Source organism: Propithecus coquereli, unplaced genomic scaffold (genome assembly GCF_000956105.1).
Source record: "Propithecus coquereli isolate 6110/MARCELLA unplaced genomic scaffold, Pcoq_1.0 Scaffold81, whole genome shotgun sequence".
Lineage (NCBI taxonomy): Eukaryota > Metazoa > Chordata > Mammalia > Primates > Indriidae > Propithecus > Propithecus coquereli.
This window is the reverse complement of record NW_012154285.1, coordinates 6,484,152-6,499,199: the sequence shown is the minus strand read 5'-3', so window position 1 is coordinate 6,499,199 and position 15,048 is coordinate 6,484,152. Positions and strand designations below refer to the sequence as shown.

General features: G+C 42.1%; 2 protein-coding genes across 3 annotated transcripts in view; both read right to left on the bottom strand.

Annotated features, from left to right (window-relative positions):
- Positions 1 to 923: 923 nt before the first annotated feature.
- MAPKAPK5 (mitogen-activated protein kinase-activated protein kinase 5) overlaps positions 924 to 15,048 on the bottom strand; it is a 32,104-nt gene continuing 17,979 nt past the window's right edge. Inside the window, exons 8-14 of one of the 2 annotated variants that reach the window (XM_012663482.1) lie at positions 13,120 to 13,200; positions 10,034 to 10,221; positions 7,718 to 7,838; positions 4,945 to 5,075; positions 4,551 to 4,666; positions 3,431 to 3,535; positions 924 to 1,382 (exon numbers count right to left, since the gene is read on the bottom strand). In XM_012663482.1, coding sequence (XP_012518936.1) covers positions 1,288 to 1,382; positions 3,431 to 3,535; positions 4,551 to 4,666; positions 4,945 to 5,075; positions 7,718 to 7,838; positions 10,034 to 10,221; positions 13,120 to 13,200 — 837 coding nt within the window. In that variant the 3' untranslated portion in view covers positions 924 to 1,287. Of the gene's footprint in view, positions 1,383 to 3,430; positions 3,536 to 4,544; positions 4,667 to 4,944; positions 5,076 to 7,717; positions 7,839 to 10,033; positions 10,222 to 13,119; positions 13,201 to 15,048 lie in introns of both variants that reach the window. The other variant, XM_012663481.1, reaches the window with a different exon arrangement.
- On the bottom strand, positions 10,774 to 11,902 carry LOC105825556 (L-lactate dehydrogenase B chain-like). The gene has a single exon (XM_012663397.1). It carries the CDS (start codon positions 11,900 to 11,902, stop codon positions 10,817 to 10,819), a length of 1,086 nt encoding a protein of 361 aa, XP_012518851.1. The 3' UTR covers positions 10,774 to 10,816.

The window sequence follows — 15,048 nt, the reverse complement described above, 5'->3', positions numbered from 1 at the left end:
TGAAGACACACTCAGCATAGCGGAGGAGTAAGAAAATATTAGTTAGTTCTGTGGGATTGATTTTGATCAGAGAATGTGATGGGATAAAACTGAATGACAGAGATTCCTAATCCTCTTAACTCTGCTTTGTGACTTGGGGTGTGCCTGTCAGCTCTTCTGTTTACCAACACAGGTACCCACCAAAAACTGCTGGGGATAAAAAAAAAAAACCAAACCCAGTTTGTTATGGAAAGCCCATATGCACAACAGAAAACTAGAAAAGTAACCAAGCCTTATTTTTTATTCACACAGCTGCTCTGTGGGCCAGAACCTGCTTCCTAAAAATGAATGGTACTGAACATAATAAATGAAGCCCAGGGGTTTCCAACATGAAACCCAGGCAGAAACATTACAGAGAAAAAGGGCAGCTTTAAGGGAAAAAAAAAAAAAACAAAAAAACTGGATCATCTTATACGCTAGTCCAATAGTCCTGTTTAAATTATATGTAACTTTCTCAGAAAAATCATCCCCAAAAGAGGGCCAGAGAACAGGAAAAGGAATTAAAATGCAGTGGAGATGGTGAGGGTTACAAGGGAGGGGAGAGGACAAAGTGGGACCTTAGGGAAGGGGAAAGGGAACTCTGGTTAAGTATGTAAAGAATAAAACCAAAAGAGAATTCCATTAGATTTAAGAAACACACCAATAATACCCGTTTAACAAATAGGACAAAAGGGAAATGTTCCCACTCTAGGGAATTAGAGGCAAGAGAAATGAGGACTCAGCTCTCTCCTCTTCTATCATGGGAGTTGGCTCCCCAGGCCCAAGTGTGCTTCTTGTGAGTTTCAGCAGGCAGTATGCAATGATTGATCCACAAAAATTTCTTGACACCAGAGCTAATCTACCGATGGTACAGAAAATAAATACACAGCGCAACTGAAACCAGATTCCATCGTACTTGATTCATCTGTTTACTAAGCAGAAAGGTCAGTAGAGTTGGTCCTTTATCTACCTCTTGCAAGTGGTCTTTGTATATTTTATTACAAATAAAACAATCTTGCTTGATAATACCATCTGTCATCTTAGAAATATAAGACTAGACAGTCCTAAAATTATAGTTTATCTCTAGGAACTGGGCTTTTAAAAACAAACAATAACTATACTATTAGTAAATCCTGTACCTTAAATCTATATAGCAACTTTAATCAATGTGGAAATGAAGTTATGATTTATTAATTTACATTAAAAATTACTTTATACATTAAGGAATAATTTTTCAAATTGTTAAAAAAACAATGTTTGAAGCTGTCATTATTGGGATTCATGGGACGTGGTTTGCTCTTCTATCACTTGCTTCACAATTTCTGCCAGTTTTAGTCGATCTACTTTATCTGTGAATCCACGACCTGAAACCCAAGAAAGAACAAGGTCAGTCTTCAAACTCTTCACAGAGACCCAATAAGGTACATCTTACCAGTGTTGAATGCACCCTTACCGATGGAGGAACTATCCCCAACACTGACCAAAAGCAGTTCATATTTCCCATTTTTAAGGTAGCAATTGAGCAGCTCCATTAACCTGGCAGTAAAAAACAAAGCTCACAACACACAAGCAAAGCACAAAGAGAGAGATCTTTGTAATACAGCTGACAAAGAACTCATATCCAGAATAAAGAACTCCTACACATCTGTAAGAAAGATACAACTCAGTTTAAAAGAGAAAAAAAGGGGCCAGGCGCGGTGGCTCACGCCTGTAATCCTAGCACTCTGGGAGGCCGAGGCGGGCGGATTGTTTGAGCTCAGGAGTTCGAGATCAGCCTGAGCAAGAGCGAGACCCCGTCTCTACTAAAATTAGAAAGAAATTAATCGGCCAACTAAAAATACATAGAAAAAATAAGCCGGGCATGGTGGCGTATGCCTGTAGTCCCAGCTACTCGAGAGGCTGAGGCAGACGGATCGCTTGAGCCCAGGAGTTTGAGGTTGCTGTGAGCTAGGCTGACGCCACGGCACTCACTCTAGCCCGGGCAAAAGAGTGAGACTCAAAAAAAAAAAAAAAAAAAGGGAACAATCTCGTCAGTCATCAGGGTAATGCAAACCCAAACCACACTGCAATACCACTACATACTAACCAAGATGACTAAAATAAAAAAGATAGACAACAGCAAGAGTTGGTGCAGATGTTGAGTAACTAAACCCTCAAATACTGCTACTGGGAGTTCATAAATTCGTACAACCACTTTGGAAAACTGGTGGCAGTACCTACTAAACAGGTGAATACCTCCATGAACCAGCAATTCCAACCCCAGATACATAAGAGAAATGAGTTCATCAAAATGTTCATCAAAAGACATAGACAAGACTGTTCACAGCAGCCCTTTTCTTAATTACTGAAACCTGAAAACAATCCAAATGTCCATCCAACAGAATGGATAAATACAGTATATTCATATACTGAGAATGATCTGCTGCTACACATAACAACATGGATGGATTTCACATATGTTGATTAAAGGAAGCTAGACACAAAAGAACACAGACTTATCTGATTCCATTTACATAAAATACAAAACCGGAAAAATTAAACCATAGTGCTAGAAATCAGGATTGTGATTATCCTTGAATGGAAGGAGGGAGTGTTTAGAGGAGGGCACATGTTCTACTACGTGACCTAGGTGCTAGTTACAGGGGAATGTTCGTTTTGTGAAAATTAATTGAAGTCCACACTTCTTATGTGATCACTTTTCTATAATGATGATATATTTCAACATTTAAAAAAAAAATCCCAGGGGAGCTAATCTCTTCCAAGCAATGGCCAGGCTAGCACTCTGGATTTCTTACGGTATGTCCAAGATTCAAGCAAGGCAATGAAATCAGAGTTTGCTTCCTTCCCTGAGCATTCTGGAGCTTAAGTCTAGTATAGTCTGCTAAACTGGAAAGACAATATAAAAATCAGTTGAAGAAATGCATCTCTCTAACTTGTTTGCTTGGGGGAAAAAAACAACCAGCAGCAAATCTGGCAAACTTTCTACTCTTTGATGAAACAACTTTTGCCCAAGCTGAGCAGATCAATAGGGTAGAACCCCTGGTACTTTGTCCTCTCTCTCCCCTTCGGTATGGGCTGCTCCTTAATGGGAAGCATCTGGAAAGAGTTCTGAGATGGGGTTTTTTTTTTGTTTGTTTGTTTTTGTTTTTTTGCTTTGCCCAAGTGGCTTTCCAGTGTTGAATCTGCAACACACAATTCACTTGAACTCTGGAAAACGTGAAAGGGCCACATGTCCAGATATGCCTGAGCAGTTAATGTAGAGCTAAACCCTATCTCACAATACTCCACTCATTCTCCAGCCAGGCTTACTTCACCTGAAAACAGACCCAGCTGGGCCCCCAAAAGATCATACAGGTTGTAAACATAATCAATTCTCTGCATTCCCAGGGAAAGGAGGGATTAAGGCTCCTACCATTCCAGCTGAAGCTTTGCAGAGTATCTCTTAGGAGTTTGCATTCCCGATTATACTTCCAAGCCTCCTGCATTACTTCATTCAGCTTCTCATCTTCATTCTCTCCTATTGGTAAGGGTGAAGAGGAAGTTGCATTTTTCCTGCAGCATCATGGGGTTTTAGTGTCAGAGATGGAAGGACATGATGTCCAGTGGGTTGAGAAGTGATGGTTAAATGCACAAAACATCACCAGACACAATGGCTTTACTGCTAGTCCCTACATTACATCTAGACTACTTCTGGTCTTTGGTCTCTTCTTTGACATCCTCACATAAATCCTCTGATGACATCAGATTCTTAGCATTAGGGGATAGGAAATAGGTAGTGGCCCTATTGTTGAGCAAAAAAATACCTGGCCAACCTAAGCCCAAAAGAGGGAGAATTAGGCTACCCTCGTTCTCCTAAGCTCATTTCTTACTTTAGAAGGTACAGTGCATGAGTTCTCTTAAAACCCAAGGAATCTAGGAAGTCAGGGCAACCCAACAGTTTTCTGGACTAATAAGTGAAACATCTTACTCATTTGCTGAGACTAGGCCATCACATCCTCTTGAGTGGAGAGAGAACGTACTGAAATAAAGCTCTTACCCCAGAGGACCCATGTGTAAGTCACTCTGCCCAGGCTACAGGTAGCAGCAGGGGCTACTTCTGAACTAGGGAGTACTCTCTTTATGTTCACAAGTTAATGGCAGCCGTGGCCTCTAAAGGCTCTGGAAATACATTTAACAGCCTGCCACCTGATCCTGATCCTGTCCAAAATTTCCTTTTTCCATCCCCTATCCTGTGCCCAAACTAGGAAAACACAAAATTATGCTATACCTGATACTGGCAATTAAGTCTAAAGTAAAAATTTCACAGAAAACCAAAGGAGGGATTTACCACACTTCTGAGCTCCCATTATCTAATGTTTTTAATGGGCACAGACTATATAATGTGCTTATTTTCTCTTAACACAAAGATGAAACAGACAACCCCAAATTAAACCACTCCTTTTGTCATGTGCATATCTGCATGTGCAGATACACACACACACACACACACACACACACACACACAGAGCATTAGTAAATGGCGTGACCTTTACCAGCCTGGGGGAGAATACACTGAGCAATCACATCTCGGAGCTTTTCCAAAGCAACATTTGAATCCTCGGCTCCATTCTCATGGTCGTGGATATAAACACCATCCTTTGGCTTGGTGCTTTAAAAGTTTGGGAGAGAGGTAATAACAAGGTGAGACCCTCAAACCCAACTCTGGACAGACATTCTTTCTCAATATAAGGCAACAGATTTTTCAGAAAAGTAACTACAGAGTGCGTCTAACTCCCAATACTATTGAAATTCCTGATACAATTTAAGAGTTTATCTTCTCCACCCTCTTAGGAGGCAGAAAAAGGGCAGACCCTTGGCTGAGCTTTCAGAACCCAGTACTCAGCCATTCCAGCCACGAAGAAGAATTGTAGAAGTAAGCTCAGTTACCCAAGTAACTTCCTCTTCCGCAGAATGGGGTTGTTCACTGAGTGCAGGGGTTTGAGGCTGACTTTCAGATCTTGGATTCTCATGTTGGCCAGTTGCTCTGCATGAGCCTGCTGGATTCCTGCAACCACCGCCTGAATGCAAACCCTGCTGTCAGTTTTTGACATTCATTGCTGGGCACCTAAAAAGCCATCTAAGAAAGTGGGAAGGAGAAGCTCAAAGTACTAAAGAAGCCAATTTCATTCTTATGCTGAAGGTATATAAATTTTGATAAGACACAGGGCTCTCCCCCACGGATCAGCAGGGCCCAGGGAATACCAAGCCAACCAAAGGCCACACAACAGCTGGCCTTTCTTCCTGGAGCAGGAATAGAAACGCGAGTAAGAAATACTAACAAGGCTTGTGCTCACAGCCACTGACAAGGGCAAGTGTGAGGAGAGGCAAATATGTGCATCCGGGGAAGGACTGGCAGGCTGCCACCCAAGAAGCTCCACAGACTGGCATTTACTCACTGCCTCCAAAGTATAGACAGTCCCCTCAGCCCTGATGGCTCAGAATCCTGACCATTTCACATGGTGAGCATGGCCAAGCCTGAGGGACAGACCCTCATGAATTGAGGCCACAACCTGATTCATAAGCCAGTCACAATTTACGTGAAAAATAGCTGTTACGGAGTCTGGAACTCTTGAAGTCTGTGTCTTTATGAACAGTGTGTGCTCTAACTGTGGGCAGACCAAATCAACAGAAAGCTTCATAGGAATAGTGTGATCTCATTTTTGTATTTAAAAAAAGAACTGTGTGTGTGTATCTGTGTATATGTGTGTCTGTGTGTGTGAGTGAGGTCTCCCCAGAAGAAGATCAGAAAGAATAAATCAAGCCATAGATTACAATCTCAACTCTGAGGGGTGAGGCTGGCAGGGGAATGAAAGGGAACTTTTGCTTTTTATTGTAATACCTCTATGTTTTCTGGCTTTTCATAACAAAATTTGATATCTTTCAAAAGTAGTTCCTTCGTGAGCATGCAATTAGATCAGTAACAGTTCAAACTCATTTAAGGGCACTGTATACTCATAGCTAGCCCTGGCTACACCCTCTTGTACCTTTGCATCTATCTCCTCATCAGTAATGACCCAACCAAAAGACAGAAACAGTGCAAGGTCATGAGCTCAGGCTCCTAGGTAGGGCCTGGATGGACACTATTCAGCATCTGTCTATGAGGCCATTTTTCTGTGCTTCCAAAGTTGACTACTCCACACCCTGATCATGATTTCTTTAGAAATGGAACACACTATTCAGTGCAATTTTGTCTTACAGGCCTGTGAGCCACTTCTTCTCATGAAGAAGATTCTCTGTGTCGAGATTTGGCTTCATTATGGACTGATATTTAAGTAATTCCAGAAGGCAATCTTACCTCCATATTTCAGAGATCTTGAGGAATGCCATATTGTAACCCCTGTGTGCTGACAACTAGGATCTAAATAATCCCTTTGGATTGTGGACTGACCAAACCATTCCTGGGGCATATTTAAACCAGGAAAACAACAACCCGCAAATCAAAGAAGTAACAGAGAACTCCTTTTCTCCAGCTTTCCTTTCTCTCCCATGCTCCAGCTAAACTTGGCATTCTTTTTTCCCATTTCCTTATTCTTTCTCATACTTCAACCCCATCTCTTCAAAGCTGGGAACACTCAAGTCTGTGTCACTGCCTGGACCTTTCAGCCACACTCTAGTCCCATGCTCCACATCTCATTCATTTGAATGTCCCTCTGCCACCTCAAATAATATCTAGAACCTAAGAGACCTCATCCAAACCAGCCTCCTTCCTAATTTGTCAATATCACCAGATAAGTCACCCACTGTCCCCTTAAATCTAGCCAGTCATCAAAAACTGTAGACGTTTGTCTTAAAAAATATTGAGCCTATTCATTAATCTCTATTTCTCTGCTTCCAGAGCCACCCTCAAGCTTCTAGATTACTGCAGAAATCTTACGATGCCAAGTCTGCAAGTCTGGTTGACCATCCCTAAATACCTTCCCAAGTAGCAAATCTCTTCTCAAAAGTCTACCAGGGCATCTCAGTTACATCCCACTAAGACTTAAACCCCTCTGCTGGCAAAGCCTGCCCTGTCACACTCATTTCACCAACTTGCCATTAGTGAAACCACATCGTTTTTTCTTTTAAGTCCTTTGCTTACATTGTTGACAGCACTTGAGCACTTATACTGTCTACTCAAATTCTTCAAGGACAGCTCATGCCTGAACATGTGAAAGAGCTCAGATGCTGCCACACAGTAGATAGTTAATAAATTTAAGAGGTTTTGCCTTCTCTTTAGGCAGATATTTTACCCCTTTAAAGATGTGCTTTTTCTGAATCCCCACGGCATTTACAGAAAATTTAACATGCGCAAAGTTCTGACATCTGAAATGTTGCCTCTTGGTTTTTGTGTTTATTGGCTTTGCCTTCGCAAACGGTCTTGTTTAAACTTGGGGGAAGAGAGGATATCTAATACCATTCTGCACCCCCAACCCACAGCACAAATATGGAGGATATTCCTTTGAGTGTCCCCTTAGTGTATATTTACCAGGCCTTGATCTGGTCTTTTATGGAAAGAAATTTTTTATTTTGGATCCTGATTCTCAGGAAACCAGAGATGATTCTCTAGAGGGAAAGACTGCATGCTCTGCATTGTTTTGCCTTTAACCCTTCACTGAGTCAGACCCCAGCATTCCTTCTCAACACAGCCTTTTCAGCCAACAAAATAAGCATAATTCAGAACCTTATCCATCATCAGTTGAGCAGAGGGTAGCACATTATCCAGGGCCTCAGTCGAGTTGAGCCACGGGTGGTCCAACACTCCCTCAATGGTGAGTCTTTCCTCTGGTTTGACTTTCAGGAGCCTGTGAAGAAAATGCCAACAGGGCTGTCACGCACAGTTGCTCCCAAAAAGCCATAGGAAGTTTTTAGATTTGGCTCTGAAGAGCTCTGGCTTCTTTTGACTGTTCACCAACTTCTGCAAGCCTGGGCTTTCCACCTGCAGGGCATGGGTGGAATTACAGTCCCTAACCACTTGTGGGAGTAGTGTGGCCTGAGGCAGTCCTTTCCATACTGGACAAAGTAAGATAAAAATGATAGGAAAAGGCTTAATCCAGTTACACTTCAGACTGAGTTCTAGGGCTCAATAAGGTAGTCTTGGCCGGGCCCGGTGGCTCACGCCTGTAATCCTAGCACTCTGGGAGGCCGAGGCGGGCGGATTGTTTGAGCTCAGGAGTTTGAAACCAGCTTGAGCAAGAGCGAGACCCCGTCTCTACTAAAAATAGAAAGAAATTAATCGAACAACTAAAAATATATAGAAAAAATTAGCCGGGCATGGTGGCGCATGCCTGTAGTCCCAGCTACTCAGGAGGCTGAGGCAGGAGGATCACTTGAGCCCAGGAGTTTGAGGTTGCTGTGACCTAGGCTAACGCCACGGCATTCACTCTAGCCAGGGCAACACAGTGAGACTCTGTCTCAAAAAAAAAAAAGAATAAAAATAAGGTAGTCCTACATATGGTACATAGTTCCTGAGACCATGATTCTCCATATTGAGGTGTCTAGGACAATGGACTCTAACTTCCAGAAGGAACTCAAAAGTGCTCTTTTGACTGATAGTGACTGCAAAGGTTGTGAAAAAGCAGGTTATTACCCATGATAAAACTCTCAGATGTCACCATATGGTAGGACATGAACTCATTATTCCAGAGATATTTAAAAGCTAAAAACCTAGAGTCTCTGAGAAGGGGATAACATTTCCTTCTAAGCCTAATTTATTACTTCTGCATTATCTGCTTTTGGATCATACTTCTTCACATCTCATCCATTCCTGCCGATGCAGTTCCTAACTCATGTCAGCATGGCCCCCCTACCCTGCCCCTTCCAACTCCATCTCCTCTCATTACAAATGTCAGGGTCAGGACAACATGCCTAATTGCTTCTTCAGGTTGTCTACAACGTTCTTTTGGATCATTCTGCACAAACAGCTTCAGATTTCTAAAGAAAGGATTACTTAGAAAAGAATCCCAAAGCTGAAAGACAATAATCAGTGTGGCTCCAGGGAAAGAAATATGTTCTACAGAAAACTGACAAAGAACCAAATCTTAGGATAGTAAGGTTTGGGTTAAATAGCTGGGAACAGAGCATGAAACAGTATGTGAAGACAGGTGGTGATTTAAACATTGCCCCTACTCTCCTAAAAACTTTTACTTGTATATTTTAGAAAACAGTCCCTCTTTATAGCACACAGGCCCCCTAACCAATAGGACAAGCTCACTTTTAAAAGAGAGTAACCTCCATGGAAAAATGGTTGTACTGTTGGGGATAGTTCCCAGGTTCGGCCCCTTTAACACTTACCTTCATCCCAATACAGATAAAGAAACTGAGACCAACAAAGGAGAAACTGCTCAGTGAAAACCAAGCAGTAGGAACACAGGAATGGTGCCCAAGACCACAGGCAGAAAAAGCAAATATACCTCAAATTCAGGTGTGACTTGTTATCTAGTCTTCCAGCTACCAAAGGACTCTGAATGTCAACTCGCCCTCTCCTACTCACTAGCCCTAATTCTTACTAAATCTTCCCACCTTAATCTATGTCAGAGCAACCAACTGGCAGTGGGAAGGCTGGAGACTGGGGTCCAGGCCTGACCCAACCACATACTCACAGAATCCAAGGAATGAGAAGCTAAACATGTCATCATCATCATCTCAGCACCCCAGTTCAGTTCTCAGCACCATGTCCGCACCAAATGACATGCTGGCTTCAGGAGGGCCCACCAGAAGTTTACAATTTAGGGTTATGATCTAATGCCCACAGAGACTGGCTACGGAGGGACCTAGGTTCATGACTCTGGGGACAAAGTCTAGGGATACACCAGGAGGGGGAAAAGCTCATTTTCACTGAGGTGTGGACACAGAACTCTCACCTCAGGCTCCAGGGACAAGATTTCTGTGATACGAAAATAGGAAGAAGCCTACCTGGGAAACCAATGACTTTTCTCTACCCAGCATTCCCTTGAGCTCTACCACCTTGGCCTCCCCACCCAGCAGCCCTCAGACTCACTTTCTCACAACATCTTTGGCCATCTCCGAAATCTGACTCCACTCTTCCTCTGGGAACTCGAAACTGCCTGTCATGATCTTTCTTCGCATATCCTTTGGGATAGTCCGGCTGTGGTGTTTGGAGTAAAAAGGAGGGTATCCGCACAGCATCACATAAATAATCACTCCTAGGGACCACAAGTCACAGCTCTGAAAGCAAAAAAGAAAGTGGTCACTCATAGCAGATGCAGAACCCCAAAATAAAGCCCCCATAACAGGACCAGGAATAGTCCCTGGCATATACAGTCTAATATCTCTAAGAATCACTTAACAGAGACTGGAAAAGTTTCAGGAAGTCTTAGGAGAATTAACCTTTCTCTCATTTTTTATATGCCACCAACACTATATATATGCACACCATCATATAAGGCCTGTTTGGGATAAAATAGTCATTTTATTCTTACTGGTTAGGCCTAAGCACCTATCTGATCCTTGGGTACAGGTGTAGATTACTTTGCCTCCAGCCAGAGAAGTAATAAACTAGCTGATTATGAAACGTGCAGAAACAAAGCAGCTAAGACACATGCAAGCTGATCTTTTTTTTTTTTTTATGATAGTTAATTTTATTTGTTTAAGGGCTCAGATTGCAAGCATTAAATCAAGCATGGGCTTTGATTCTTTGAGCCCAAATTCACTTATTTAGGAAGATAAAAGCAAACTATGATCCATGTACATGGATAAAAACTAAAGGCTCAGGGTTAATCACATTGCAGTTTTTGAATTTCTACAGCCTAGAGCTCAGTAGTCACAGGTCTTTCAGGTCCTTCTGGATGTCCCACAGGGTATCTGCACTTTTCTTGAGCTGAGCAACCTCATCATCCTTTAGCTTCTGGTTGATAACACTGGTTAATCCCTGAGCATTGAGGATACATGGGAGGCTCAGGAAGACTTCGTTCTCAATGCCATACATCCCCTTCACCATTGTTGATACTGAATGAATCTTGGATAGATTTTTTAGCATGGATTCAGTAAGATCAGCTACACTTAATCCAATGGCCCAACTGGTATATCCTTTTAGCTTGATAACTTCATAGGCACTCTCAACCACCATCTTATGCACTTCTTTCCAATTTTCACTATCATTATCTGTTCCCATTTCTGGATTCAACTCCTGGATAGAAACACCTGCCACATTCACTCCACTCCACACAGTCACACTTGAGTCGCCATGTTCTCCCAGAATCCATCCATGGCAGCTGCTGGGATGAATGCCAAGTTTTTCAGCCATGAGATAGTGAAATCTAGCAGAATCCAGATTACACCCACTTCCAATCACACGGTGCTTGGGTAATCCGCTTAGTTTCCAGGTAACATACGTAAGAATGTCCACTGGGTTGGAAACCACAATTATGATGCAATCAGGACTGTACTTGACGATCTGAGGAATAATGAACTTGAAGACATTAACATTTCTCTGCACCAGATTGAGACGACTCTCCCCCTCTTGCTGATGGATGCCTGCAGTTACCACCACAATCTTAGATTTGGCGGTCACAGAGTAATCTTTATTTGCCACAATTTTAGACGTCTGAAGAAATAAGCTCCCATGCTGCAGATCCATCATTTCTCCTTTAAGCTTATCTTCCAAAACATCCACAAGAGCAAGTTCATAAGCCAGAGACTTTCCAAGAATGCTGACAGCACACACCATACCAACTTGTCCAACACCCACTACAGTGATCTTATTGTTTGGGATGGTTGCTGCTTCTTCTGCAACCTGTGCAATGAGTTTTTCCTTAAGAGTTGCTATTGTGCACAGGAGGGAGAAAGCTCTGGGGCCCGCTGTAATAGTTGTGCCGCAAGCTGATGTTATAACATTAATATAAACCATTTCGTAAAGACCCAAAGCAGTTTGACGTAGAACAGGGAGAGGCCCTAGAGAACAGGAGGTCTAAAAGCCTTCCTTTGGCCAAGAAAGAAGAAAGACTCACTAAGCCCATCTGCAAGAACATACACCACTCTGGGGGAAGATATTATAAAAGAAAGAAAACTGCCACCAACTAGCATGTCTGCAGGTATTAAGGTAATTCCATAGCCTGTGATCACTGCATGATTACTAATTAAAAAATGACTCCTATCTTAGTTAAATGCAGCTCTACCTACCTTGGAAACTGGACCCACAGAGACTTCAATTCAAGCCTCTCTTGAACTGTGGGACAAAAGAGGTGTCTGCCTGAGAAGGGCAGCCCTGTAAGCCTGCCACTGGGGCCTCACACTCCCCCTTAGACCACAGCTGTGTGCTGCTCAGAGAGAAGCCTGGAAAATGGGGTCACTCCGGCACTTGCCCATGTTTTAGCATCATACTAGTGGCCACTGTGGATGACATGACCAATGCTCTAGAACATAATCACAGTATAAAATTAAAGAGGTGAAAGGGGCCCTTAAATCCCTCACTTTTCAGATTGTGTCATCTCTCAAGTCCTCTGTCAGGAATGAAACTAAGTGACCTCACCACTGTAATGCAGCTGAAGAGTGGTGAAGCCAGAGCCCACTGTGCGATTTTACCACCCTCAGCTCCTTCTCTACCATCTACATCCAGCCTCAAGTTCCCAACTAGCTGCACTTTTTTTCTGAACTACTTGGTGACTCTAGAACCTGTTTCAAGAGGCTCTAAACCTTGATATGTGGGCTACAGGTTAAGAACCATGATAGTACCAAGTAACATTCAGGAGCCCTTGTTATATGTACTGGATACTTTTCTAAGTTGGGTATTTTATGGAGTAAGAAAGAATGGTACCTAAAAAGTAAGCCAACCATGCCTTTTCAATGTGGTCAGTGGACTGTACAGCTAGCCAAATAAATAACCTAACAGGTGATCATGGCCCATACTTCCTGCTGCAAAAGCTAAATGGGAACCTGATTTCCGATTTCATCAAACAAAAACTTGAATTCCAAATACTTTTCTGCAAGTCTGGCTGCTATCAGTCCTTGGGACAAGAATGTTAAGGGGTAAGAATGGAATCAGCCGCATTCCCAGAGGGCCACAAACACCTCACAGGAGGAGAGGGGCTACCTCCACCAAGTGAAGATAAATATCTCTTCCCCTACCTTGTTGTAAGTGTAGGGCGTTGGTGAGGTAGGTATGATGCCAGACTTCTCCTTCTGGTGTCTTCTCTGCGCCTCCAGTACCTGTTGAGAGTCGCACCAAAGGGGACAATTTATTGAAAATCATACCACCAACAACCTGCAACTTGAAATAGACTACTAGAAGGCTGAAGAAGGTAGATAACCTGCAATTAACAACTGGGGAAAAAGAAAAACTCCACATAAACACCACTTCCAGAAACCTTTTTTTCTTCTTAAAACCAGTAATTTATCAATCAGTCACAGAAATGCCCAGTTCAAGGACATGAAGATCAAATACCTGCAGGAGATTTACCTCTTCTTCCTGCCAATTGAGGAGTATGGGATCATTGACTTTTTCCTGGGGAAATCCCTTATGGCTATGCAAAAGCAGACTCAAACGGGCCAGCAGATCAGGTTCAAGGCATCTGTCACCAACAGACACTGTAACAGTCATGTCAGTTTAGGTGTTAAGCACTTTCTAAGGAGGTAGCCACCATCTCTGGGGCCATCATCCTGGCAGAGCTCTCTACTGTCACTATGAGGAGGGACTATTGCAGGGGGGTGGGGGAGACAACACTGGAAAACACCACACTATTCCTTGAAAGGTGACCGGCTGCTGAGACTCTGTGCCAGGGCACTTCATCCCCACACCTAGACCCACTCATACTGCCTCGGTATAGAAGATGTTGACAGCTGCTACAGGGGCTGCGCTGCCATCTTGGGCAACTTTGCCAAGATGACCTTTGATGTCATCTCCAAGACCTATAGCTATCTCACCTAAAAGAAATTCACTGATCATCTTATAAAAACCTATACCAGAGTCTCTGAGGACCCAGGCTCCAGCTGTGGCCATCGTATAGGAACAGTAAATTAATTAAACCTGAAAAATAAAATATACCATTTACAACAGCATAAAACATATTAAACATTAAGAATAAATCTAACAAAAGATGTGAGAGACCTATACACTGAAAACTATACAAATATTGCTGAGTAAAATTATGAGACAAATGGAATGATATAGCTTGCTCATGGGTCAGAGGGCTCAATATTGTTAAAATGTCAGCACCCCCAAATTGAATGACAGCTCTAAAACAACCTCACTCCAAATCCCAGTAGGCTTTTCTGTAGAAATTAACAGCTGATTCTAAAGTTCATATAGAAATGCAAAGAAATCAGAATAGCCAAAACAACTCTGAAAAAGAACAAAGTTGGTGGGCTAACACTACCTGATTTCAACAATTATTATAAAGCTATAGTAATCAAGACACTGTAGTAATAGGGTAAAGACAAACAGATTAGCTGAACAGAATAGAGTCCAGAAATAAACCCACACATATGTTCAACTAATTTTTGACAAAGGCTAAAAAGTAATGCAGCAGAGAAGAGATAGCCTTTCAACAAATGGTGCTGGAACAACTAGATATCCAAATGCTAAAAAATAAACTTGGATCCATACCTTACACATTGTATAAAAATTAACACAAAATGGATTATAGACCCAAATATAAAACCTAAAACTATATAAAACTTCTAGAAGAAAACACAGGAGAAAAATCTTTGTGATCTTGAGTCAGATGAAGATTTTTAACATACGAAACCAAAAGCACAGGCCATAAAAAATATTTTGATAAATTGGCCTTCATCAAAATTAAAGTATGCTCTTCCAAAGACACTGTTAAAAGAATAAAAAGATAAGTTACAGACTGGAAGAAATCTTTGCAAAGCACATATCTGATAAAGAACTCATATCTGAAACATATAAAGAACTCTCAAATTCAACAATAAGAAAACAACCCAATTTTTAAATAGAGAAAAGATTTGAACAGACGCTTCCCCAAAGAAAATATACAGAAGGCACCAGCCTGAGCAAAAGCAAGACCCCATCTCTACTAAAAATAGAAAGAAATT

Coding starts and splice junctions, on each gene's coding strand:
- LOC105825556 (XM_012663397.1), bottom strand. CDS start 11,902: ATGGTTTATATTAATGTTATAACATCAGCTTGCGGCACAACTATTACA.